At 49.1% G+C, this 27,749-nt stretch overlaps 2 protein-coding genes across 4 annotated transcripts in view; one reads left to right on the plus strand and one right to left on the minus strand.

The window, feature by feature from the left end:
• Nucleotides 1–27,723, plus strand: AKT2 (AKT serine/threonine kinase 2). 3 transcript variants are annotated; one of them, XM_058859950.1, is made up of 15 exons: nt 2–198; nt 1,811–1,858; nt 2,706–2,787; nt 4,795–4,923; nt 6,593–6,704; nt 7,691–7,817; nt 10,704–10,835; nt 12,131–12,196; nt 13,589–13,657; nt 15,269–15,391; nt 17,122–17,250; nt 21,012–21,226; nt 25,972–26,059; nt 26,140–26,242; nt 27,587–27,723. In XM_058859950.1, exons 3-15 carry the CDS (start codon nt 2,742–2,744, stop codon nt 27,664–27,666), a joined length of 1,419 nt encoding a protein of 472 aa, XP_058715933.1. In that variant the 5' UTR covers nt 2–198; nt 1,811–1,858; nt 2,706–2,741; the 3' UTR covers nt 27,667–27,723. The 3 variants fall into 3 exon arrangements, with proteins under 3 accessions (XP_058715934.1, XP_058715933.1, XP_058715932.1); XM_058859951.1 differs by lacking the exon at nt 1,811–1,858 and having other exon boundaries at nt 1–198; nt 26,164–26,242; XM_058859949.1 differs by lacking the exon at nt 1,811–1,858.
• Nucleotides 21,342–27,749, minus strand: part of LOC131590079 (putative protein CRIPAK) — a 66,492-nt gene continuing 60,084 nt past the window's right edge. Inside the window, exons 9-16 of the mRNA XM_058859954.1 lie at nt 27,689–27,718; nt 25,114–25,133; nt 23,479–23,528; nt 23,132–23,228; nt 22,287–22,340; nt 21,713–21,875; nt 21,557–21,638; nt 21,342–21,371 (exon numbers count right to left, since the gene is read on the minus strand). Coding sequence (XP_058715937.1) covers nt 21,727–21,875; nt 22,287–22,340; nt 23,132–23,228; nt 23,479–23,528; nt 25,114–25,133; nt 27,689–27,718 — 400 coding nt within the window. The 3' untranslated portion in view covers nt 21,342–21,371; nt 21,557–21,638; nt 21,713–21,726. The remainder of the gene's footprint in view (nt 21,372–21,556; nt 21,639–21,712; nt 21,876–22,286; nt 22,341–23,131; nt 23,229–23,478; nt 23,529–25,113; nt 25,134–27,688; nt 27,719–27,749) is intronic.

The raw sequence follows: 27,749 nt of genomic DNA on the forward strand, positions 1-27,749 counted from the left end.
CCCCCTCACGGCCCCCCCGCCATTTTCCCTCCCCCTCCCCCCGGTTCCGTTCTCTTCCCGTTTCCTTCCGCCGCCGACGCCGCCGCCGCCGCTTTTTTTTTATTTTGTCCTTCCGGTACCGAGGGGGGGAAATCTCAAAATAAAAAAAAACCCCCCCGAGGTTCCCGGGAGCGGCCGGGCCTGAGGCGTCCATGACAGGTGAGAGCGGGCGCCGCGCTCGATTCGTTCCTTCCTCTCTCTCCCTCTTCCTCCCCCCCCGCGAAGCGTAATGGGCTCGCCCGGCTCCTCTGAGGGTCAACGGAGGCCGCACCACCCGCGAGCCGCCGGCGGGGGGCGCCGCGTTTCCCCCCCCCTTTTAGAGGGAATGGGCTCGTCCGGCTGTTGGGGGGGGGGTGGGGGGGCTGCACCACGCGTGGGGTGAGGGGGGGGGACACGGGGGGGGTGAGGATGGGGGGGGGGCACGGGGATTCCCCCCCCGTGACCTCGAGGTGGTTCCGCCCGCGCGGCTGAGGGGAGCGAACCATTTGTGAATTGGGGGGGGGGGGGCGGGTCTGGGGGTTGATTTGGGGGCGTTGTGTGGGGGGGGGACCCCTCCCCAAAATGCGCAGCGTCTCAGGAGGGGACCCCTCCCCAAATTCCATCTCAGGAGGGGACTCCTCCCCAAATTCCATCCTAAATTCCACAAATTCCATCCCAAATTCCATCTCAGGATGGGACCCCTCCCCAAATTCCATCCTAAATTCCCCCTCAGGATGGGACCCCTCCCCAAATTCCATCCCAAATTCCACAAATTCACCCTCAGGATGGGACCCCTCCCCAAATTCCCCCTCAGGATGGGACCCCTCCCCAAATTCCATCCCAAATTCCACCCCAGGGTTTCCAATTCACCCCTCAGGATGAGACCCCTCCCCAAATTCCATGTCAGGATGAGACCCCTCCCCAAATTCCATCCCAAATTCCCCCCTCAGGATGGGACCCCTCCCCAAATTCCATCCTAAATTCCCCTCAGGATGAGACCCCTCCCCAAATTCCATCCCAAATTCCCCAAATTCCATCCCAAATTCCCCCCTCAGGATGGGACCCCTCCCCAAATTCCATCCCAAATTCCCCAAATTCCATCCCAAATTCCCCTCAGGATGAGACCCCTCCCCAAATTCCATCTCAGGATGAGACCCCTCCCCAAATTCCATCCTAAATTCCACAAATTCCATCCCAAATTCCCCTCTCAGGATGGGACCCTTCCCCAAATTCCATCTCCAATTCCCCAAATTCCATCCCAAATTCCCCCCCTCAGGATGGGACCCCTCCCCAAATTCCCCCTCAGGATGGGACCCCTCCCCAAATTCCCTCTCAGGATGGGACCCCTCCCCAAATTCCATCCCAAATTCCCCAAATTCCATCCCGAATTCACCCTCAGGATGGGACCCCTCCCCAAATTCCATCTCAAATTCCCTCTCAGGATGGGACCCCTCCCCAAATTCCATCCCAAATTCCCCAAATTCCATCCCAAATTCACCCTCAGGATGGGACCCCTCCCCAAATTCCCCCTCAGGATGGGACCCCTCCCCAAATTCCATCCTAAATTCCCCTCAGGATGGGACCCCTCCCCAAATTCCTTCCCCAAATTCCCCTCAGGATGGGACCCCTCCCCAAATTCCTTCCCTAATTTCCCCCCCCAAAAAATTCCCCCCAAACTCCCCCTCCCCAAATTCCCCCCAGAGCAGCTCCTGCTTTCCAAATCCCCCAAAATCTCCATTTTCCTCCCCCAAAATCCCAATTTGGGGCCGTTTTCACCCAATTTGTGCCCCAGGAGGAGCCGGAGCCGGGAGCTTCCCTCGGATCCGGATCCGGCGCTTGGGTACGGACGGGGGGGGGGAGGGGGGAGGGGATTGATCCCAAAATTTAATTGGATCGTTAATGAGGGGGGGAGGAGCCTCAGATCTTCCCTGTCCTCATTTCATCCCAAAATTCCATGGATTGATCCCAAAATTTAATTGGATCGTTAATGAGCGGGGGGAGGAGCCTCAGATCTTCCCTGTTCTTGTTCCATCCCAAAATTCCATGGATTGATCCCAAAATTTAATTGGATCCATCCCAAAATCCCACGGATCCATCCCAAAATCCCATTGATTGGTCCCAAAATCCCATGGATTGATCCCAAAATCTCATGGATCCATCCCAAAATTCCACAGATCCATCCCAAAATCCCATGGATTGATCCCAAAATTTAATTGGATCGTTAATGAGGGGGGGAGGAGCCTCAGATCTTCCCTGTTTTTGTCTCATCCCAAAATTCCATGGATTGATCCCAAAATCCCACGGATCCATCCCAAAATCTCACGGATCCATCCCAAAATCCCATTAATTGGTCCCAAAATCCCATGGATTGATCCCAAAATTTAATTGGATTGTTAATGAGGGGGGGAGGAGCCTCAGATCTTCCCTGTTCTTGTCCCATCCCAAAATTCCACGGATCCATCCCAGGGACGTTCCAGGGAGGGAAACTGAGGCACTCCTGGTATCCCTGGATTCCCAGGGAGGGAAACTGAGGCACTCCCGGTGCTCCAGGGAGGGAAACTGAGGCACTCCCGGGGGTTCTCCAGGGAGGGAAACTGAGGCACTCCCGGTGCTCCAGGGAGGTAAACTGAGGCACTCCCGGGGGTTCTCCAGGGAGGGAAACTGAGGCAGTCCCGCTGTTCCCACAGGTGCTCCCGGGGGGCTCCGGGGGGCTCGGGGCCACCATGAGTGAGGTGCTGGTGGTCAAGGAGGGCTGGCTGCACAAGAGGGGTGAGTGGGGGAGGGGAGGGGAGGGGATGGGATGGGGGGAAACTCTGGGAATGATCCCAGTCCATCCCAGTGTCCATCTGTCCATCTGTCCATCCCAGTGTCCATCCCAGTGTCCATCCCAGTGTCCATCCCAGTGTCCATCCCAGTGTCCATCTGTCCATCCCAGTGTCCATCCCAGTGTCCATCCCAGTGTCCATCCCAGTGTCCATCCCAGTGTCCATCCCAGTGTCCATCTGTCCATCCCAGTGTCCATCCCAGTGTCCATCCCTGTGTCCATCCCTGTGTCCATCTGTCCATCCCAGTGTCCATCTGTCCATCTGTCCATCCCAGTGTCCATCCCAGTGTCCATCCCAGTGTCCATCTGTCCATCTGTCCATCCCAGTGTCCATCTGTCCATCCCAGTGTCCATCCCAGTGTCCATCCCAGTGTCCATCCCAGTGTCCATCCCAGTGTCCATCTGTCCATCCCAGTGTCCATCCCAGTGTCCATCCCAGTGTCCATCCCAGTGTCCATCCCAGTGTCCTTCAGTCCCATCTCTGGCCCTTTGATCCCTGAATTCCCATGGGTTTCCTATTGATCCCACTGATCCCATTGATCCCATTGATCCAAATGATCCCACTGATCCCATTGATCCCATTGATCCAAATGATCCCAATGATCCCATTGATCCCATTGATCCCATTGATCCCATTGATCCCACTGATCCCACTGATCCCACTGATCCCATTGATCCCATTGATCCCATTATTCCCATTAATTCCACTGACCCCATTAACCCGTTAATCTCAATTAAACCCATTGATTTTATTAACCCCACTCACCCATTAACCCCACCAGTTAACTCATTAACTCTATTAACCCAATTAACCCCATTAACCAATTAACCCCACTAACCCCATTAACCCAAATTAACCCAGTTACCTTCATTGATGAACCCATTAACCCAATTTACCCTACTAACCCCATTAGTTCAGCTCACTAATTAATCCATTGACCCATTAACCCCGCTAACCCCATTAATTAACCCTGCTAATTAACCCCGTTAACCCATTAACCCCATTGATCCCATTAACCCCCCCTAATCCAATTAACCCCACTAACTCCCTTAGCCCAATTAACACCATTAACCCCACTAACCCAATTAACCCAATTAACCCCATTAACTCATTTACCCAATTAACCTCATTAACCCCACTAACCCCATTAATTAACCCCATTAACTTTTCTGTTCCCCCTAACCCCATTAACCCCACTAACCCCGTTAATTCACCCCCCAACCCCATTAATTACCCCCACTAACCCCACTAATTAACCCCATTAATTAACCTCCTAATTACCCTACTAATTAACCTCACTAACCCCACTAATTAACCCCATTAATTAATCTCACTAACCCCACTAACCCAATTCATTCTAACCCCACTAATTAACCCCACTAACCCCACTAATTAACCCCATTAATTGACCTCGCTAACCCCACTAGTTTACCCCATTAATCTCACTAGCCCCACTAACCCAATTCATTCTAACCCCACTAATTAACCCCACTAACCCCACTAATTAACCCCATTAATTAACCCCACTAACCGCCCGAACCCCATTAATTAATCCCTCTAACCCCACTAATTAACCTCATTAATGAACCTCACTAACCCCACTAACCCAATTCATTCTAACCCCATTAATTACCCCCACTAACCCCACTAATTAACCCCATTAATTAACCTCGCTAACCGCCCGAACCCCATTAGTTAATCCCACTAACCGCACTAATTAACCCCACTAATTAACCCCATTAATTGACCTCACTAACCCCACTAATTAACCCCATTAATTAACCTCACTAACCCCACTAACCCAATTCATTCTAACCCCATTAATTCACCCCCCTAACCCCAGTAATTAACCCCATTAATTAACCTCATTAACCCCCCTAACCCCACTAATTAACCCCACTAATTACCCCCTAATTACCCCATTAATTAACCCCTTTCTCTCCTCTCCCAGGCGAGTTCATCAAGACGTGGCGGCCGCGTTATTTCCTGCTCAAGAGCGACGGATCCTTCATCGGCTTCAAGGAGCGCCCGGAGCCCTCGGAGCTCTCCCTTCCCCCCCTCAACAACTTCTCTGTGGCCGGTACCGGAATCCTCCGGAAACCTTTCCCGATTTTCCAGCCTTTTTCCCGATTTTCCAGCATTTTTCCTGATTTTTCCCAATTTTTCCTGATTTTTCCCAATTTTTCCCAAATTTTCCCCGATTTTTCTCAATTTTTTCCCAATTTTCCCCGATTTTCCACTCATTTTTCCCCAATTTTTCCCAATTTTCCACCCATTTTTCCCCCATTTTTCCCCAATTTTCCCCCCAATTTTCCCCAATTTTCCTCCATTTTTCTCAATTTTTCCTATTTTTCCCAATTTTTCCCCAATTTCTCTCAATTTTCCACCAATTTTTCCCAAATTTTCCCCCATTTTTCCCAATTTTTTCCCAATTTTTTCCCAATTTTCCCCAATTTTCCACTCATTTTTCCCCAATTTTTCCCAATTTTCCACCAATTTTTCCCCATTTTACCTCCAATTTTTCCTCCATTTTTCCCAATTTTCCCCAATTTTCCCCAATTTTCCCCCCATTTTTCTCAATTTCTCCTCATTTTTCCCAATTTTTCCCATTTTTCCCCCCATTTCTCCCAATTCTCCCCCCACTTTCCCCCCGTTTTCCCCATTTTCCTCCATTTTTCCCAATTTTCCCCGATTTTTCTCAATTTTCCCCAATTTTCCTCCATTTTTCTCAATTTCTCCTCATTTTTCCCAATTTTTCCCATTTTTCCCCCCATTTCTCCCAATTCTCCCCCCACTTTCCCCCCGTTTTCCCCATTTTCCTCCATTTTTCCCAATTTTCCCCGATTTTTCTCAATTTTCCCCAATTTTCCTCCATTTTTCTCAATTTTTCCTATTTTTCCCAATTTTTTTCCATATTTCCCCGATTTTCCATTTTCCCCCATTTTTTCCCATTTTCTCCCCATTTTTTTCCATTTTTCCCCGTTTTCCCCCATTTTCCCCCATTTTTTCCCAATTTCTCTCTGATTTTCCCAATTTCTCCCCGTTTTCCCTCATTTTTCCCATTTTCCCCCCATTTTTTCCCATTTTTCCCCCATTTTCCCCCATTTTCCCCCATTTTCCCCCATTTTCCCCCCATTTTTCCCCATTTTTTCTCATTTTCCCCCCATTTTCCCCCATTTTTCCCCCATTTCCCCCATTTTTCCCCTTTTCCCCCATTTTTCCCCCATTTTCCCCATTTTCCCCCATTCTTCCCCCATTTTCTCCCAATTTCTCTCTGATTTTCCCAATTTCTCCGTTTTCCCCCATTTTTCCCGTTTTTTCCCATTTTCCCCCCATTTTTCCCCATTTCCCCCCATTTTTTCCCATTTTCCCCCATTTTCCCCCATTTTTCCCGATTTTCCCCCAATTTTTTCCCATTTTCCCCCAATTTTTTCTCCCATTTTCCCCCCATTTTCCCCCCATTTTCCCCCCATTTTTTCTCATTTTTCTCCCAATTTTCCCCCATTTTCCCCCATTTTTTCCCAATTTCCCCCCATTTTTTCCCAATTTCTCTCTGATTTTCCTAATTTCTCCCCGTGTTCCCCATTTTTTCCCAATTTCTCTCTGATTTTCCCCCATTTCTCCCCATTTTCCCCCCATTTTCTCCCAATTTCTCTCTGATTTTCCCAATTTCTCCCCGTTTTCCCCCATTTTTTCCCAATTTCTCCCCGTTTTCCCCCATTTTTCCCGTTTTCCCCATTGTTTCCCAGAGTGCCAGCTGATGAGGACGGAGCGGCCGCGCCCCAACACCTTCGTCATTCGCTGCCTGCAGTGGACGACGGTGATCGAGAGGACGTTCCACGTGGACACCCCCCAGGAGCGGTCAGAGATCCCACAGATCCCACAGATCCCACAGATCCCACAGATCCCACAGATCCCCATCCTGATCCCAGAGATCCCACAGATCCCACAGATCCCGGTGATCCCACAGATCCCAGAGATCCCCATCCTGATCCCGGAGATACCAGAGATCCCGCTGATCCAAATCATCCCAATCCTGATCCCAGTGATCCCACAGATCCCCATCCTGATCCCGGTGATCCCAGAGATCCCAGAGATCCAAATCATCCCAATCCTGATCCCAGTGATCCCAATGATCCAAATCATCCCAGTGATCCCAGTGATCCCTGAGATCCCAGTGACCCCAGTGATCCCAGAGATCCTGGTGATCCCAATCCTGATCCCAGAGATCCCACAGATCCCACAGATCCCACAGATCCCCATCCTGATCCCAGAGAACCCAGTGATCCCAATCCTGATCCCAGAGATCCCAGTGATCCCAGTGATCCCAGGGATCCCACTGATCCATATCATCCCAATCCTGATCCCGGTGATCCCAGTGATCCTGGTGGTCCCAGTGATCCCAGAGATCCCAGTGATCCCCCTGATCCCAGTGATCCCGGTGATCCCAGTGGTCCCAACGGTCCCAGTGATCCCAGTGCTGATCCCAGTGATCCCAGAGATCCCAGTGACCCCAGAGATCCCAGAGATCCCCATCCCGATCCCAGTGATCCCAGAGATCCCAGAGATCCCCATCCCGATCCCAGAGATCCCAGAGATCCCAGTGAACCCAGTGATCCCAGTGACCCCAGTGATCCTACTGCTGATCCCAGTGATCCCAGTGATCCCAATAATCCCAATTATGATCCCACTGATCCCAACGCTGATCCCACTGATCCCAATGGTCCCAATGTTGATCCCAGTGATGATCCCAATGATCCCACTGTTAATTCCACTGTGATCCCAATACTGATCCCACTGTGATCCCACTGTTGATCCCTGCCCTGATCCCCATGGTGATCCCGCAGCGAGGAGTGGATCCAGTCGATCCAGGCCGTGGCCAGCAGCCTCCAGAGCCGGGAGCCGCCGGCGCCGCCGGAGCCCAAAGGCAGCGACGCCGAGGACGGAGCCACCGGCAAATCCCGCCCCAAGGCCGTGAGTGGATCACCCCAAAAACACCCAAAAACACCCCAAAAACAGCCCAAACACCCCAAAACACCCAAAAACACCCAAAAACACCCAAAACCACCCCAAAAACAGCCCAAAACCACCCAAAAACACCCAAAAACACCCCAAAAACAGCCCAAACACCCCAAAAACAGCCCAAAAACACCCAAAACACCCCAAAAACACCCAAAACCACCCAAAAACACCCCAAAAACACCCAGAAAACAACCCAAAACCACCCAAAAATACCCCAAAATCACCCCAAAAATACCCCCAAAAACACCCAAAATCACCCAAAAACACCCAAAAACACCCCAAAACACCCCAAAAACACCCAAAACCACCCAAAACACCCAGAAGCACCCTAAAAAACACCCAAAACCACCCCAAAAATACCCCAAAAACACCCAAAATCACCCAAAAATGTCTCCCAAAATCTCGCGCCAAGGCCGTGAGTGGATCACCCCAAAACCACCCAAAACCACCCCAAAAACACCCAAAATCACCCAAAATCACCTAAAACCAACCCAAAAATCACCCAAAATCACCCCAAAAATACCCCCAAAACAACCCAAAATCACTCCAAAAATACCCCAAAACAACCCAAAATCCCGCCCCAAGGCCGTGAGTGGATCACCCCAAAAACACCCAAAAACACCCAAAATCACCCAAAAATACCCCAAAAAATACCCCAAAAACACCCCAAAAACACCCCAAAACACCCCAAAAACACCCAAAATCACCCAAAAATACCCCCAAAAACACCCCAAAAACACCCCAAAAACACTCCAAAAACACCCAAAATACCCCAAAAATACCCCAAAAATACCCCAAAAACAGCCCAAAAACCACCCAAAATCACCCAAAATCACCCCAAAATACCCCAAAAAAATACCCCAAAAATACCCCCAAAACCACCCAAAATCACCCAAAAATACCCCCAAAAAATACCCCAAAAATACCCCCAAAACCACCCAAAATCACCCAAAAATACCCCAAAAAAATACCCCAAAAATACCCCAAAAACACCCAAAATCACCCAAAAATACCCCAAAATCACCCCAAAAAATCACCCCAAAAATCACCCAAAAATTTCCAAAAACAACCCAAAAATTTCCGAAAAATCCCATAAAAAATCCAAAATAATTCTCCAAAAATCCTTAAAAAATCCCAAAAATTCCCCCAAAAAATCCCCCAAAAAATCCCAAAAAACCCCAAAAAATTCCCAAAAAATTCCCAAAAATTCCCCCCAAAAATTCCCTAAAAAGCCCCAAAAAATAAAAAAAAATACCCAAAAATTCCCCCAAAAATTAAAAAAAAATTCCAAAAAATTCCCCCAAAAAATCCAAAAAACCCCCAAAAATCTCAAAGAAATTCCCCTAAAAAAATCACAAAAAATTCCCCAGAATTCCCAAAAAACCCAAGAATTCCCCCCAAAAATCCCCAAAAAATCCCCCAAAAAATCCCAAAAATTCTTTAAAAAATCCCAAAAATTCCCCCCAAAAATCCCCAAAAAATCCCCAAAAAATCCCAAAAATTCCCAAGAAATTCTCCAAAAAATCTCCAAAAAACCAAAAAAAGTCCTTAAAAATTCCCAAAAATTCCCCAAAAAAATCCCAAAAAATTCCCCAAAAAATCCCTAAAAAATAAAAAAAAAAATCCCCAAAAATTCCCAAAAAAATCCTTAAAAAATCCCAAAACTTCCCAAAAAAATCCCCAAAAATTCCCAAAAAATTCACAAAAATTCCCAAAAAACCCAAAAATTCCCCCAAAAAATCCCAAAAAAATCCCAAAAAAATCCCCAAAAAAATCCTTTAAAAATCCCAAAAATTCCCCAAAAAATTCCCTAAAAAATCCCCAAAAATTCCCAAAAAATTCCCAAAAAATCCTTAAAAAAATCCCAAAAATTCCCCAAAAGATTCCCTAAAAAATCCCAAAAAATTCCCAAAAAAATTCCCCAAAAAATCCCAAAAATTCCCCAAAAAATTCCCAAAAATTCCCAAAAATTCCCCAAAAAACCCCCCAAAAATTCTCAAAAAAATTCCCCAAAAAATCCCCAAAAAACCAAAAAAAGTCCTTAAAAATTCCCAAAAATTCCCCAAAAATTCTTAAAAAATCCCCAAAATTAAAAAAAAATCCTTAAAAAATCCCAAAAAAATCCTTAAAAACTCCCAAAAATTCCCTAAAAAAACCCCCAAAAATTCCCAAAAAATTCCCAAAAAATCCAAAAAAATCCCCAAAAATTCCCCAAAAATTCCCAAAAAAATTCCCCAAAAAATCCCCAAAAATCCCAAAAAAATCCCAAAAAATCCCCAAAAAATTCCCCAAAAAATCCGCCAAAAACCAAAAAAGTCCTTAAAAATTCCCAAAAATTCCCCAAAAAATCCCCAAAAATTCCTTAAAAAATCCCCAAAAAATCCTTAAAAAATCCCAAAAAATTCCCCCAAAAATTCCCAAAAAAATCCCAAAAAAATCCAAAAAATTCCCAAAAAAATTCCCTAAAAAATCCCAAAAAATTCCCAAAAAATTCCCAAAAAAATCCCTAAAAAATAAAAAAAAATCCCCAAAAATTCCCAAAAATATGCTTAAAAAATCCCAAAATTTCCCCAAAAAAACCCCCAAAAATTCCCAAAAAATTCCCAAAAATTCCCAAAAAACTCAAAAATTCCCCCCAAAAATCCCCAAAAGATCCCCAAAAAATTCCCCAAAAAATCCCCAAAAATCCCAAAAAAATCCCAAAAAATTCCCCAAAAATTCCCCAAAAAATCCCAAAAAATTCCGAAAAAATTCCCAAAAAATTCCCAAAAAATTCCCCCCAAATTCCCGAGGCTCCCCCATTCCCGGTGTCCGGAATTCCCGGGATTTTGGGCGCAGAGCATGAGCGACTTCGATTACCTGAAGCTGCTGGGGAAGGGAACGTTCGGGAAGGTGATTCTGGTGAGGGAGAAATCCTCAGGACGTTATTACGCCATGAAAATCCTCAGGAAGGAAATCATCATCGCCAAGGCAGGGAAAAACGGGAATTCCGGGTGGAAAAGGGGAATTCTGGGGGGAAAAATGGGAATTTTGGGGGGGAAATGGGAATTTTGGGGAAAAAAAAGGGAGTTTTGGGGGGAAAAAATGGGAATTTTGGGGAAAAAAAATTGAGTTTTGGGGGGAAAAACGGGAATTCTGGGGGGAAAACGGGAATTCTGGGGGGGGAAATGGGAATTTTGGGGAAAAAAAGGGAGTTTTGGGGGGAAAAATGGGAATTCCTGGGGGAAAATGGGAATTTTGGGGGGGGGGAAATGGGAATTTTGGGGGGAAAAATGGGAATTTTGGGGAAAAAAAAGGGAGTTTTGGGGAAAAAAAATTGAGTTTTGGGGGGAAAAAATGGGAATTTTGGGGGGAAAAGTGGGAGTTTGAGGGGAAAAATGGGAATTTTGGGGGGGAAATGGGAATTTTGGGGGAAAAAATGGGAGTTTTGGGGAAAAATGGGAATTTGGGGGAGGGAAAATGGGAATTTTGGGGGGGAAATGGGAATTCTGGGGGGGAATGGGAATTTTGGGGGGAAAAATGGGAATTTTGGGGAAAAAATGGAATTTTGGGGGAAAAATGGGAATTTTGGGGGGAGAAATGGGAATTTTGGTGAAAAAAAAGGGAGTTTTGGGGGGAAAAAATGGGAATTCCTGGGGGAAAAAGGGGAATTTTCCAGGTGGGAATTGGGGAATTTTCCAGGTGGGAATTGGGGAATTTTCCAGGTGGGAATTGGGAATTTTCCAGGTGGGAATTGGGGATTTTTCCAGGTGGGAATTGGGGAATTTTCTGGGTGGGAATTGGGATTTTCCAGGTGGGAATTGGGAATTTTCCAGGTGGGAATTGGGATTTTTCCAGGTGGGAATTGGGGATTTTTCCAGGTGGGAATTGGGGAATTTTCCAGGTGGGAATTGGGGAATTTTTTGGGTGGGAATTGGGGAATTTTTTGGGTGGGAATTGGGAATTTTCCAGGTGGGAATTGGGAATTTTTTGGGTGGAAATTGGGATTTTTCCAGGTGGGAATTGGGGATTTTTTGGGTGGAAATTGGGAATTTTCCAGGTGGGAATTGGGGAATTTTCCAGGTGGGAATTGGGATTTTTCCAGGTGGGAATTGGGGATTTTTTGGGTGGAAATTGGGAATTTTCCAGGTGGGAATTGGGGAATTTTCCAGGTGGGAATTGGGAATTTTTTGGGTGGGAATTGGGGATTTTTCCAGGTGGGAATTGGGGAATTTTTTGGGTGGGAATTCGGATTTTTTGGGTGGAAATTGGGATTTTTCCTGCAGGATGAGGTCGCTCACACGGTGACCGAGAGCCGAGTCCTGCAGAACAGTCGGCACCCCTTCCTCACCGTGAGTGTACCCCCGGAATTCCGGGAAAAAACACCCGGAAAAGGGGGAAATCTGGGAATTCTGGGGGGAAATCTGGGAATTCTGGGGGGAAATCTGGGAATTCCGGGGGGAAATCTGGGAATTCCGGACCCAAAACACCCGGAAAAGGGGGAAATCTGGGAATTCTGGGAGGAAATCTGGGAATTCCGGGGGGAAATTGGGGAATTCTGGGTCAAAATCCCCATTTTCAGGGGGAAATCTGGGAATTCTGGGGGAAATCTGGGAATTCTGGGGTGAAATCTGGGAATTCTGGGGTGAAATCTGGGAATTCCGGGGGGAAATCTGGGAATTCTGGGAGGAAATCTGGGAATTCTGGGGGGAAATCACCGGGAAAAGGGGGAAATCTGGGAATTCTGGAGGGAAATCAGCGGGAAAAGGGGGAAATCTGGGAATTCCAGGGGGAAATCTGGGAATTCTGGCTCAAAATTATCAGGAAAGGGGGGAAATCTGGGAATTCCAGCTCAAAATCCCCATTTTCAGGCGGGAAAACTGGGAATTCTGACCCCAAATCACCATTTTCAGGGAGAAATTCAGGAATTCTCTCCCCAAATCCCATTTTTCCATGGAAAATCCAGGAATTCCCTTCCCAAATCCCGATTTTCAATGAAAAATCCAGGAATTCCCTCCCCAAATCCCGATTTTCCATGGAAAATCCAGGAATTTCCTTGTCCAAATGCCATTTCTCAATGAAAAATCCAGGAATTTCTTCCCCAAATCCCATTTTTCCATGGAAAATCCAGGAATTCCTTTTCCAAATCCCATTTCTCCATGGAAAATCCAGGAATTCCCTCCCCAAATCCCAATTTTCCATGGAAAATCCAGGAATTCCCTTGTCCAAATCCCATTTTTCCATGGAAAATCCAGGAATTCCTTTCCCAAATCCCATTTTTCCATGGAAAATCCAGGAATTCCCTCCCCAAATCCTGATTTTCCATGGAAAATCCAGGAATTCCTTTCCCAAATCCCATTTTTCCATGGAAAATCCAGGAATTCCCTCCCCAAGTCCCAATTTTCCATGGAAAATCCAGGAATTCCCTTCCCAAATCCTGATTTTCCATGGAAAATCCAGGAATTCCCTCCCCAAATCCCGATTTTCCATGGAAAATCCAGGAATTTCCTTGTCCAAATGCCATTTCTCAATGAAAAATCCAGGAATTTCTTCCCCAAATCCCATTTTTCCATGGAAAATCCAGGAATTCCCTCCCCAAATCCCATTTTTCCATGAAAAATCCAGGAATTCCCTTCCCAAATCCCATTTTTCCATGGAAAATCCAGGAATTCCTTTCCCAAATCCCATTTTTCCATGGAAAATCCAGGAATTCCCTCCCCAAATCCCATTTTTCCCTCCCCCAGGCACTGAAATACGCTTTCCAAACCAACGACCGCCTCTGCTTCGTCATGGAATACGCCAACGGCGGCGAGGTGGGAATTCCCATCCCAAATCCCACATTTCCATCCCCAAAAATTCCCTTTTCCCAGGATTTGGGGTGCTTTTATCCCACTTTTCCTTATTTTCCCTTGGATCAGGGCAGCGTTCCCTAAGAATGAGCTCCCATTTTCCCCATTTTTCCCTCATTTCCCCATTTTTTCCCATTTTCCCCTATTTTTCCCAGTTTTTCCAATTTTTTTCCCCATTTTCCCCCCATTTTTCCCATTTTTCCCATTTTTCCCCATTTTTCCCCATTTTCCCCCCATTTTTCCCATTTTTCCCATTTTTCCCCATTTTTCCCCATTTTTCCCATTTTTCCCATTTTTCCCCATTTTTCCCCATTTTCCCCCCATTTTTTCCCCATTTTCCCCATTTTTTCCCCATTTTCTCAACTTTTTCCCCCATTTCTTACCCATTTTTCCCCATTTTTCCCTCATTTTACCCCTTTTCTCCCATTTCCCCCCAATTTCCCCCATTTTCCCCCATTTTTTCCCAATTTCTTCCTGATTTTTTCCCCATTTCTTCCCATTTTTCCCCCCATTTCTCCCCATTTTTTCCTGATTTTTCCCCATTTTTCCCCATTCCCCCCCCATATTTTCCCCCCATTTTTCCCCATTTCCCCCCATTTTTCCCGTTTTCCCCCCATTTTTCCCATTTTTCCCGTTTTCCCCCCATTTTTCCAGGTGTTTTCCCCCCATTTCCCCCATTTCTCCCCATTTTTCCCGTTTTCCCCCCATTTCCCCCCATTTTTCCCATTTTTCCCTCCATTTTTCCCATTTTTTCCCCCATTTTTCCCATTTCCCCCCCATTTTTCCCGTTTTCCCCCCGTTTTCCCAGCTGTTTTTCCCCCCATTTCCCCCCATTTTTCCCGTTTTCCCCCCGTTTTCCCAGCTGTTTTTCCCCCCATTTCCCCCCATTTTTCCCGTTTTTCCCCCCCTTTTTCCAGCTGTTTTTCCACCTTTCCCCCCATTTTTCCCATTTTTCCCCCATTTTTCCCGTTTTCCCCCCATTTTTCCCCATTTTTCCCATTTTTCCCAATTTTCCCCCCATTTTTCCCATTTTTCCCATTTTTCCCCCGTTTTTCCAGCTGTTTTTCCATCTTTCCCCCCATTTCCCCCCATTTTTCCCATTTTCCCCCCATTTTTCCCATTTTCCCATTTCCCCCCATTTTTCACATTTTTCCCCGCATTTTCCCCCCATTTCTCCTCATTTTTCCCATTTTTCCCATTTTTCCCATTTTTCCCCCCATTTTTCCCATTTTTCCCGGTTTTTCCCCATTTTTCCCATTTTTCCCATTTTTCCCGTTTTTCCCCCGTTTTCCCAGCTCTTTTTCCACCTTTCCCCCCATTTTCCCCATTTTCCCCCCATTTTCCCCCCCATTTCTCCCCATTTTCCCCCCATTTTTCCCATTTTTCCCGTTTTTCCCCCCATTTTTCCAGCTCTTTTTCCCCCATTTTTCCCATTTCTCCCCATTTTTCCCCATTTTCCCCATTTTTCCCCATTTTCCCCATTTTTCCCCCCATTTTTCCCATTTTTCCCCCCATTTCTCCCCATTTTTCCCCCCATTTTTCCCATTTTTCCCGTTTTTTCCCCCATTTTCCCAGCTCTTTTTCCACCTTTCCCGGGAGCGCGTTTTCCCGGAGGATCGCGCTCGTTTCTACGGCGCCGAGATCGTCTCTGCCCTCGAGTACCTGCACTCGCGAGACGTCGTCTATCGCGACATCAAGGTGAGTTTTGGGGTCAAATCCTGGCATTTTGGGGTCAAATCCCGGCATTTTGGGCAATTCCAGGATTTTGGGCAATCCCAGGATTTTGGGGTCAAATCCCAGGATTTTGGGGTAAAATCTTGGGGGTTCTGGGGCCAAATCCCGGGATTTTGGAGTCAAGTCCAGGGATTTTGGGGCCAAATCCTGGGAATTTGGGCAATCCCAGGATTTTGGGGTCAAATCCTGGGATTTTAGGGCTGAATCTGGGGGTTCTGGGGCTGAATCCCAGGATTTTGGGGTCAAATCCCGGGATTTTGGGCAATCCCAGGATTTTGGGGTCAAATCCTGGGATTTTAGGGCTGAATTCTGGGATTTTGGGGTCAAATCCCGGGATTTCGGGCAATTCCAGGATTTTGGGGTCAAATCCCGGGATTTTGGGGTCAAATCTTGGGGGTTCTGGGGCCAAATCCTGGGATTTTAGGGTAAAATATTGGGGGTTCTGGGGCTGAATTCCAGGATTTTGGGGTCAAATCCCGGGATTTTGGGGTCAAATCCCGGGATTCTGGGGTAAAATCTTGGGGGTTCTGGGGCCAAATCCTGGGATTTTGGGGTTTAATTCTGGGATTTTGGGGCTGAATCTGGGGATTTTGGGCAATCCCAGGATTTTGGGGTCAAATCCTGGGATTTTAGGGTAAAATATTAGGGGTTCTGGGGCCAAATCCCAGCATTTTGGGGCTGAATCCCGGGAATTTGGGCAATCCTGGGATTTTGGGGTCGAATCCTGGGATTTTGGGGCCAAATCCCAGGATTTTGGGCTATCCCAGGATTTTAGGGCTGAATCCGGGGATTTTGGGGCCAAATCCCAGGATTTTGGGGCTGAATCTGGGGATTTTGGGGGAGAACCCCAGGAATTTGGGCAATCCCGGGGTTCTGGGGCTGAATCCGGGGATTTTGAGGCTAAATCCAGGGATTTTGGGGTCAAATCCAGGAATTTTGGGGCTGAATCCGGGGATTTTGGGGCTGAATCCGGGGATTTTGGGTCTGATTTCTGGGATTTTGGGGTCAAATCCCGGGATTTTGGGCAATTCCAGGATTTTAGGGTAAAATATTGGGGGTTCTGGGGCCGAATCCCAGGATTTTGGGGTCAAATCCCGGGATTTTGGGGTAAAATCTTGGGGATTCTGGAGCCAAATCCCAGCATTTTGGGGCTGAATCCTGGGAATTTGGGCAATCCTGGGATTTTGGGGCCAAATCCCAGGATTTTGGGGCTGAATCTGGGGATTTTGGGGGAGAACCCCAGGAATTTGGGCAATCCCGGGGTTCTGGGGCTGAATCCAGGAATTTTTAGGGCCAAACCCCACGATTTTGGGACCAACTCCTGCGATTTTGGGACCCACAGAATTTTGGTTCCAAACCCCATGATTTTGACGCCAAACCCCAGGATTTTGGTACCAAATCCCGGGATTTTGGGTCCCCCCATGATTTTGATGCCAAACCCCAGAATTTTGGTACCAAACCCCAGGATTTTGGTTCCAATCCCTACAATTTTGGGACCAACTCCTGGGATTTTGGGTCCCCCCATGATTTTGATGCCAAACCCCAGGATTTTGGTACCAAATCCCGGGATTTTGGTTCCAATCCCCACAATTTTGGTACCAAATCCCGGGATTTTGGGTCCCCCCATGATTTTGATGCCAAATCCCGGGATTTTGGGCTCTCCCCATTCCCGTTTTTCCCGTTTTTTCCCCCAGCTGGAGAATCTGATGCTGGACAAGGACGGGCACATCAAGATCACGGATTTTGGGCTGTGCAAGGAGGGCGTCACCGACGGCACCACCATGAGAACCTTCTGCGGCACCCCCGAGTACCTGGCGCCCGAGGTGACCTGGAATTCCTGGAATTCCTGGGAAATTCCGGGATTTTCTGGGAAATTCCGGGATTTTCTGGGAAATTCCATGAATTCCCTGGAAATTGTGTGATTTTTCTGAGGATTTTTGGGGAATTTCCATTAATTTCTATCAATTTTTGGGAATTTTTGGGAATTTTTGGGAATTCCCTGGGAAATTCCATGGATTCCCTGGAAATTCCGGGATTTTCTGGGAAATTCCACAAATTCCCTGGAAATTCTGGGATTTTCTGGGAAATTCCACAAATTCCCTGGAAATTCTGGGATTTTCTGGGAAATTTCTGTGATTTTCTGAGGATTTTTGGGGAATTTTCATTTATTTCCATGAATTTTGGGGAATGTTTGGGAATTTCGTGGGAAATTCCATAAATTCCCTGGAAATTCTGGGATTTTCTGGGAAATTCCACAAATTCCGTGGAAATTCTGGGATTTTCTGGGAAATTCCGGGATTTTCTGGGAAATTCTGGGATTTTCTGGGAAATTCCATTAATTCCTTGGAAATTCCGAGATTTTCTGAGGATTTTTGGGGAATTTCCATTAATTTCCATCAATTTTTGGGAATTCCCTGGGAAATTCCATGGATTCCCTGGAAATTCCGGGATTTTCTGGGAAATTCCGGGATTTTCTGGGAAATTCCACAAATTCCCTGGAAATTCTGTGATTTTTCTGAGGTTTTTTGGGGAATTTCCATTAATTTCCATGAATTTTTGGGAATTTTGGGGAGTTTTTGGGTATTTCCATGAATTTTTGGGAATTCCCTGGGAAATCCCATAAATTCCCTGGAATTTCTGTGATTTTCTGAGAATTTGGGGGGAATTCTCATTTATTTCCATCAATTTTTGGGAATTTTTGGGAATTTTTGGGAATTCCCTGGGAAATTCCATAAATTCCCTGGGAAATTCCGGGATTTTCTGGGAAATTTCTGTGATTTTCTGAGAATTTTTGGGGAATTTCCATTAATTTCCATGAATTTTTGGGAATTTTTGGGAATTTCCATTAATTTCCATGAGGTTTTGGGCATTTTTTGGGGAATTTCCAGGAATTTTTGGGAATTTTTGGGAATTTCCAGTAATTTCCATGAATTTTTGGGAATTTTTATGAATTTCTGGGAATGTTTGGGAATTCCCTGGGAAATTCCATGAATTCCCTGGAAATTCTGTGATTTTCTGAGAATTTTGGGGGAATTTTCATTAATTTCCATGAATTTTTGGGAATTTTTTTGGGAATTTCTAGGTAATTCCGGGATTTTCTGGGACATTTCTGTGATTTTCTGAGAATTTTTGGGGAATTTTCATTTATTTCCATGAATTTTTGGGAATTTTTTTGGGAATTTCCAGGAATTTCCAGGAATTTTTGGGAATTTTTGGGAATTTCCAGTAATTTCCATGAATTTTTGGGGATTTCCATTAATTTCCATGAGGTTTTGGGCATTTCTAGGAATTTCCGGGAATTTCCATGAATTTTTGGGAATTTTTGGGAATTTCCAGGAATTTCTATGAGGTTTTGGGCATTTCTATGAATTTCTGGGAATATTTGGGAATTCCCTGGGAAATTCCACAAATTCCCTGGAAATTCTGGGATTTTCTGGGAAATTTCTGTGATTTTCTGAGGATTTTTGGGGAATTTCCAGTAATTTCCATGAATTTTTGGGAATTTTTTTTTAATTTCTAGGAAATTCCGTGATTTTCTGGGACATTTCTGTGATTTTCTGAGGATTTTTGGGGAATTTCCAGTAATTTCCATGAATTTTTGGGAATTTCTATGAATTTCTGGGAATGTTTGGGAATTCCCTGGGAAATTCCATGAATTCCCTGGAAATTCTGTGATTTTCTGAGAATTTTGGGGGAATTTTCATTAATTTCCATGAATTTTTGGGAATTTTTTTGGGAATTTCTAGGAAATTCCGTGATTTTCTGGGACATTTCTGTGATTTTCTGAGAATTTTTGGGAATTTCCGTTAATTTCCATTATTTTGGGGGAATTTTTGGGGAATTTCCAGTAATTTCCATGAATTTTTGGGAATTCCCATTAATTTCCATGAGGTTTTGGGCATTTTTTGGGGAATTTCCAGGAATTTCCAGGAATTTTTGGGGGAATTTCCATTAATTTCCATGAATTTTTTGGAATTTTTTGGAAATTTTTAGGAAATTCCAGGATTTTCTGGGACATTTCTGTGATTTTTCTGAGGATTTTTGGGGAATTTTCATTTATTTCCATGAACTTTTGGGAATTTTTTTGGGAATTTCCAGGAATTTCCAGGAATTTTTGGGAATTTTTGGGAATTCCCATTAATTTCCATGAATTTTTGGGAATTTCTATGAATTTCTGGGAATTTTTGGGAATTCCCTGGGAAATTCCATAAATTCTCTGGAAATTCCGGGATTTTCTGGGAAATTTCCGGGATTTTCTGAGGAATTTGGGGGAATTTTCATTTATTTCCATGAATTTTTGGGAATTTTTGGGAATTCCCTGGGAAATTCCATAAATTCCCTGGAAATTCTATGATTTTCTGGGACATTTCTGTGATTTTCTGAGAATTTTGGGGGAATTTCCGTGAATTTCCATCAATTTTCTGGGAATTATTGGGGGAATTTTTGGGAATTTCCATTAATTTCCATGAGGTTTTGGGCATTTTTTGGGGAATTTCCAGGAATTTCCAGGAATTTTGGGGAATTTTGGGGGGAATTTCCAGGAATTTCCAGGAATTTTTTGGAATTTTTTGGAAATTTTTAGGAAATTCCGTGATTTTCTGGGACATTTCTGTGATTTTCTGAGAATTTTGGGGAATTTTCATTTATTTCCGTGAATTTTTGGGAATTTTGGGGAATTTCCAGTAATTTCCGTGAATCTTGGGGAATTTCTGGGAATTTCCTTGATTTTCTGGGAATTTCTCCAGGTCCTGACAGGTCCTTGCAGGTGACCCCCAAACCCCACCAGGTCACTCACAGGTCCTGTCAGGTGACCCCAGACCCCTGCAGGTGACCCCAGACCTCAGTAGGTGACCCCTAGACCCCACCAGGTGACCCCCAGGTCCTTGCAGGTGACTCCAAACCCCACCAGGTAACCCCCAGGTCACTCACAGGTCCTGTCAGGTGATCCCAGACCCCTGCAGGTGACCCCAGGTGACCCCAGACCCCACCAGGTGACCCCAGACCCCACCAGGTGACCCCAGGTGACCCCAGGTGACCCCAGGTGACCCCAGGCCCCACCAGGTGACCCCAGGTGACCCCCAGGTCCCAGCAGGTGACCCCAGGTGACCCCAAACCCCACCAGGTGACCCCAGGTGACCGCAGGTGACCCCCAGACCCCACCACGTGACCCCAGGCCCCATCAGGTGACCCCCAGGTCCTTGCAGGTGACCCCAGACCCCTGTAGGTGACCCCAGGTCCTTGCAGGTGACCCCAGGTGACCCCCAGGTCCCAGCAGGTGACCCCAGGTGACCCCAGACCCCACCAGCTGATCCCAGGTCCTGACAGGTCACTCACAGGTCCTGTCAGGTGACCCCAGGCCCCACCAGGTGACCCCAGACCCCACCAGGTGACCCCCAGACCCCACCAGGTGACCCCAGGTGACCCCAGGTGACCCCAGACCCCACCAGGTGACCCCAGGTGACCCCCAGGTGACCCCAGGTGACCCCAGGTGACCCCCAGGTGACCCCAGGTGACCCCGGGTGATTCCAGACCCCACCAGGTGACCCCCAGGTGACCCCAGGTGACCCCGCCGTGCCCCCCGCAGGTCCTGGAAGACAACGACTACGGGCGCGCCGTGGACTGGTGGGGGCTGGGTGTGGTGATGTACGAGATGCTCTGCGGGCGCCTCCCCTTCTACAACCAGGACCACGAGCGGCTCTTCGAGCTCATCCTCCTGGAGGAGATCCGCTTCCCGCGCTCCCTGGGGCCCGAGAGCAGAAACCTCCTCGCTGGACTGCTGAAAAAGGACCCAAAACAGAGGTGAGACACACCTGGGTACACCTGGGGACACCTGGGGACACCTGGGGACACCTGGGGACTGATACACACACACCTGGATACACCTGGACACACCTGGGGACACCTGGATACACCTGGACACTGATACACACACACCTGGATACACCTGGGGACTGATACACACACACCTGGGCACACCTGGTCACTCACACTCACACTCACCTGAGCACGAGCGGCTCTTCGAGCTCATCCTCCTGGAGGAGATCCGCTTCCCGCGCTCCCTGGGGCCCGAGAGCCGCAATCTGCTCGCTGGACTCCTGAAAAAGGACCCAAAACAGAGGTGAGACACACCTGGGTACACCTGGGGACACCTGGGGACACCTGGGGACACCTGGGGACTGATACACACACACCTGGATACACCTGGACACACCTGGGGACACCTGGATACACCTGGACACTGATACACACACACCTGGATACACCTGGGGACTGATACACACACACCTGGGCACACCTGGTCACTCACACTCACACTCACCTGAGCACGAGCGGCTCTTCGAGCTCATCCTCCTGGAGGAGATCCGCTTCCCGCGCTCCCTGGGGCCCGAGAGCAGAAACCTCCTCGCTGGGCTCCTGAAAAAGGACCCAAAACATAGGTGAGACACACCTGGGGACACCTGGGGACTGATACACACACACCTGGGTACACCTGGGGACACCTGGGGACACCTGGACACTCATACACACACACCTGGATACACCTGGGGACACCTGGGTACACCTGGATACACCTGGACACTGATACACACACGTCTGGACACACCTGGTCACACCTGGACACACCTGGACACACCTGGTCACTCACACTCACACTCACCTGAGCACGAGCGGCTCTTCGAGCTCATCCTCCTGGAGGAGATCCGCTTCCCGCGCTCCCTGGGGCCCGAGAGCCGCAATCTGCTCGCTGGGCTCCTGAAAAAGGATCCAAAACAGAGGTGAGACACACCTGGACACACCTGGATACACCTGGGCACACCTGGGCACACCTGGGGACACCTGGACACTCATACACACACACCTGGGGACACCTGGATACACCTGGAGACACCTGGATACACCTGGACACACCTGGACACTCATACACACACACCTGGGTACACCTGGGATACACCTGGGTACACCTGGATACACCTGGACACTCATACACACACACCTGGGTACACCTGGGATACACCTGGGTACACCTGGACACACCTGGACACACCTGGACACACCTGGACACTGATACACACACACCTGGACACACCTGGACACTGATACACACACACCTGGACACACCTGGGCACACCTGGTCACTCACACTCACACTCACCTGAGCACGAGCGGCTCTTCGAGCTCATCCTCCTGGAGGAGATCCGCTTCCCGCGCTCCCTGGGGCCCGAGAGCAGAAACCTCCTCGCTGGACTGCTGAAAAAGGATCCAAAACAGAGGTGAGACACACCTGGGTACACCTGGGGACACCTGGACACTGTTACACACACACCTGGATACACCTGGATACACCTGGGGACACCTGGACACTGATACACACACACCTGGATACACCTGGGGACACCTGGGGACACCTGGGGACACCTGGACACTGATACACACACACCTGAGTACACCTGGACACTCATAGACACACACCTGGATACACCTGGGGACACCTGGATACACCTGGGGTACACCTGGATACACCTGGGCACTCATAGACACACACCTGGATACACCTGGGTACACCTGGATACACCTGGGGTACACCTGGACACTCATAGACACACACCTGGATACACCTGGGTACACCTGGACACTGATACAGACACACCTGGATACACCTGGATACACCTGGATACACCTGGGTACACCTGGGCACTGATACACACACACCTGGATACACCTGGATACACCTGGATACACCTGGACACACCTGGATACACCTGGATACACCTGGATACACCTGGGGTACACCTGGGCACACCTGGGTACACCTGGGCACACCTGGACACTGATACACACACACCTGGATACACCTGGATACACCTGGAGACACCTGGACACTCATACACACACACCTGGATACACCTGGGGACACCTGGACACTCATACACACACACCTGGATACACCTGGATACACCTGGAGACACCTGGCTACACCTGGGGTACACCTGGGTACACCTGGGTACACCTGGGGTACACCTGGGGACACCTGGACACTGATACACACACACCTGGACACACCTGGATACACCTGGGGACACCTGGATACACCTGGATACACCTGGACACTGATACACACACACCTGAGTACACCTGGAGACACCTGGATACACCTGGGGTACACCTGGGGACTGATACAAACACACCTGGATACACCTGGGTACACCTGGATACACCTGGGGTACACCTGGGGACTCATACACACACACCTGGATACACCTGGGTACACCTGGATACACCTGGGGACACCTGGTCACTCATAGACACACACCTGGGGACACCTGGATACACCTGGGGACTGATACACACACACCTGGATACACCTGGGGACACCTGGATACACCTGGGCACACCTGGACACTGATACACACACACCTGGGTACACCTGGATACACCTGGACACTCATAGACACACACCTGGATACACCTGGATACACCTGGATACACCTGGGGACACCTGGACACTCATACACACACACCTGGATACACCTGGGTACACCTGGGTACACCTGGAGGCACCTGGTCACACCTGGATACACCTGGACACTCATAGACACACACCTGGATACACCTGGATACACCTGGATACACCTGGGGACACCTGGGTACACCTGGATACACCTGGACACTGATACACACACACCTGGATACACCTGGACACACCTGGGCACACCTGGTCACTCACACTCACACTCACCTGAGCACGAGCGGCTCTTGGAGCTCATCCTCCTGGAGGAGATCCGCTTCCCGCGCTCCCTGGGGCCCGAGAGCAGAAACCTCCTCGCTGGACTGCTGAAAAAGGATCCAAAACAGAGGTGAGACACACCTGGGGACACCTGGGGACACCTGGGGTACACCTGGGGACACCTGGACACTCATAGACACACACCTGGATACACCTGGGTACACCTGGACACTGATACACCCACACCTGGATACACCTGGACACACCTGGGCACACCTGGTCACTCACACTCACACTCACCTGAGCACGAGCGGCTCTTCGAGCTCATCCTCCTGGAGGAGATCCGCTTCCCGCGCTCCCTGGGGCCCGAGAGCCGCAATCTGCTCGCTGGGCTGCTGAAAAAGGACCCAAAACAGAGGTGAGACACACCTGGATACACCTGGACACACCTGGGTACACCTGGGGACACCTGGGGACTGATACACACACACCTGGGGACACCTGGATACACCTGGGGACACCTGGATACACCTGGACACACCTGGGTACACCTGGGGACACCTGGATACACCTGGGTACACCTGGGGACACCTGGGGACACCTGGGGACACCTGGACACTGATACACACACACCTGGGGACACCTGGATACACCTGGGGACACCTGGATACACCTGGATACACCTGGGTACACCTGGACGCTGATACACACACACCTGGATACATCTGGGTACACCTGGATACACCTGGATACACCTGGGGACACCTGGGCACTGATACATACACACCTGGACACACCTGGGTACACCTGGGGACACCTGGATACACCTGGACACACCTGGGGATACCTGGGTACACCTGGAGACACCTGGACACTGATACACACACACCTGGATACACCTGGGTACACCTGGGTACACCTGGACACTGATACACACACACCTGGATACACCTGGGTACACCTGGGGACACCTGGATACACCTGGGGACACCTGGACACTGATACACACACACCTGAGTACACCTGGACACACCTGGGGACACCGGGATACACCTGGATACACCTGGGGACACCTGGGTACACCTGGACACTCATACACACACACCTGGAGACACCTGGAGACACCTGGACACTGATACACACACACCTGGATACACCTGGATACACCTGGTCACTGATACACACACACCTGGATACACCTGAGTACACCTGGGGACACCTGGGATACACCTGGGGACACCTGGGCACACCTGGGATACACCTGGATACACCTGGGCACACCTGGACACTGATACACACACACCTGTACACACCTGTCTCACCTGGTGACACACCTGTACACACCTGTCACACATGTACACACCTGTACACACCTGTACACACCTGTACACACCTGTACACACCTGTCTCACCGGGTGACACACCTGTACACACCTGTCACACCTGTACACACCTGTGCACACCTGTACACACCTGTACACACCTATTCCCACCTGTACACACCTATTCCCACCTGTACACACCTGTCACACCTGTACACACCTGTCACACCTGTCACACCTGTACACACCTGTACACACCTGTCACACCTGTACACACCTGTACACACCTGTACACACCTGTACACACCTGTCACACCTGAACACACCTGTCTCACCTGGTGACACACCTGTACACACCTGTACACACCTGTCACACCTGTCTCACCTGTCTCACCTGTCTCACCTGTCTCACCCGCAGGCTGGGCGGGGGTCCGGGTGACACACCTGTACACACCTGTACACACCTGTCACACCTGTCTCACCTGTCTCACCTGCAGGCTGGGCGGGGGTCCGGGTGACGCCCGTGAGGTGATGGAACACCGTTTCTTCGCGGGCATCGATTGGCAGGACGTGGTGCAGAGGAAGGTGAGGCCCCGCCCCCCTCAGGTGACCCCGCCCCTCCCCCCCCTCACCTGGCACACCTGGAGCCGCCCCTCCCCCCCCAGCTGGTGCCGCCCTTCCGGCCGCAGGTGACGTCAGAGGTGGACACGCGGTACTTCGACGAGGAGTTCACGGCGCAGAGCATCACCGTCACCCCACCTGAGAGATGTGAGTGTACCTGGGTTACCTGTACCTGTCACCTGTACTGTCACCTGTACTCACCTGTACTCACCTGTACTGTCACCTGTACTCACCTGTGTTCTCACCTGAACCCCCCATCCATCACCGTCACCCCACCTGAGAGATGTGAGTGTACCTGTGTACACCTGTACACACCTGTACACACCTGTACCTGTCACCTGTACTCACCTGTCACCTGTACCTGTCACCTGTACCTGTCCCCTGTCCATCACCGTCACCCCACCTGAGAGATGTGAGTGCACCTGTGCACACCTGTGCACACCTGTACACACCTGTGTACGCCTGTACCTGTCACCTGTACTCACCTGTCACCTGTACTCACCTGTACCTGTCCCCTGTCCATCACCGTCACCCCACCTGAGAGATGTGAGTGTACCTGTGCACACCTGTACACACCTGTACTCACCTGTACCTGTCCCCTGTCCATCACCGTCACCCCACCTGAAAGATGTGAGTGCACCTGGGTTACCTGTACACACCTGTGCACACCTGTGTACACCTGTACTCACCTGTACTCACCTGTACTGTCACCTGTGCTCACCTGAACCCCCCCATCCATCACCGTCACCCCACCTGAGAGATGTGAGTGCACCTGTGCACACCTGTACACACCTGTACCTGTCACCTGTACCTGTCACCTGTACTTGCCTGTACCTGTCCCCTGTCCATCACCGTCACCCCACCTGAGAGATGTGCGTGCACCTGGGTTACCTGTACACACCTGTACCTGTCACCTGTACTCACCTGTACTCACCTGTATACACCTGTACTCACCTGTACCTGTCCCCTGTCCATCACCGTCACCCCACCTGAGAGATGTGAGTGTACCTGGGTTACCTGTGCACACCTGTACCTGTCCCCATCCATCACCGTCACCCCACCTGAGAGATGTGAGTGTACCTGGGTTACCTGTACCTGTCACCTGTACCTGTCACCTGTACCTGTCACCTGTACTCACCTGTCACCCGTACCTGTCACCTGTACCTGTCACCTGTACCTGTCCCCCATCCATCACCGTCACCCCACCTGAGAGATGTGAGTGCACCTGGGTTACCTGTACCTGTGTACACCTGTACTCACCTGTTCTGTCACCTGTACTCATCTGTGTTCTCACCTGAACCCCCCATCCATCACCATCACCCCATCTGAGAGATGTGAGTGTACCTGGGTTACCTGTACACGCCTGTGCACACCTGTCCCTGTCATCTGTCCCTCACCTGTCCCTGTCACCTGTCCCTGTCTCTCACCTGTCCCTGTCACCTGTCCCTCACCTGTCCCTGTCCCTCACCTGTCCCTGTCACCTGTCCCCAGGTGAGCAGTTGGACTCTCTGGAGCGCGACCATCGGACGCATTTCCCGCAGTTCTCGTACTCAGCGAGCATCCGGGAGTGAGAGCCCGCACACCTGGACACACCTGGGGACACCTGGACACACCTGGGGACACCTGGGGACACCTGGACACACCTGGGGACACC

Source organism: Poecile atricapillus, chromosome 31, assembly GCF_030490865.1.
Source record: "Poecile atricapillus isolate bPoeAtr1 chromosome 31, bPoeAtr1.hap1, whole genome shotgun sequence".
NCBI classification, from domain to species: domain Eukaryota; kingdom Metazoa; phylum Chordata; class Aves; order Passeriformes; family Paridae; genus Poecile; species Poecile atricapillus.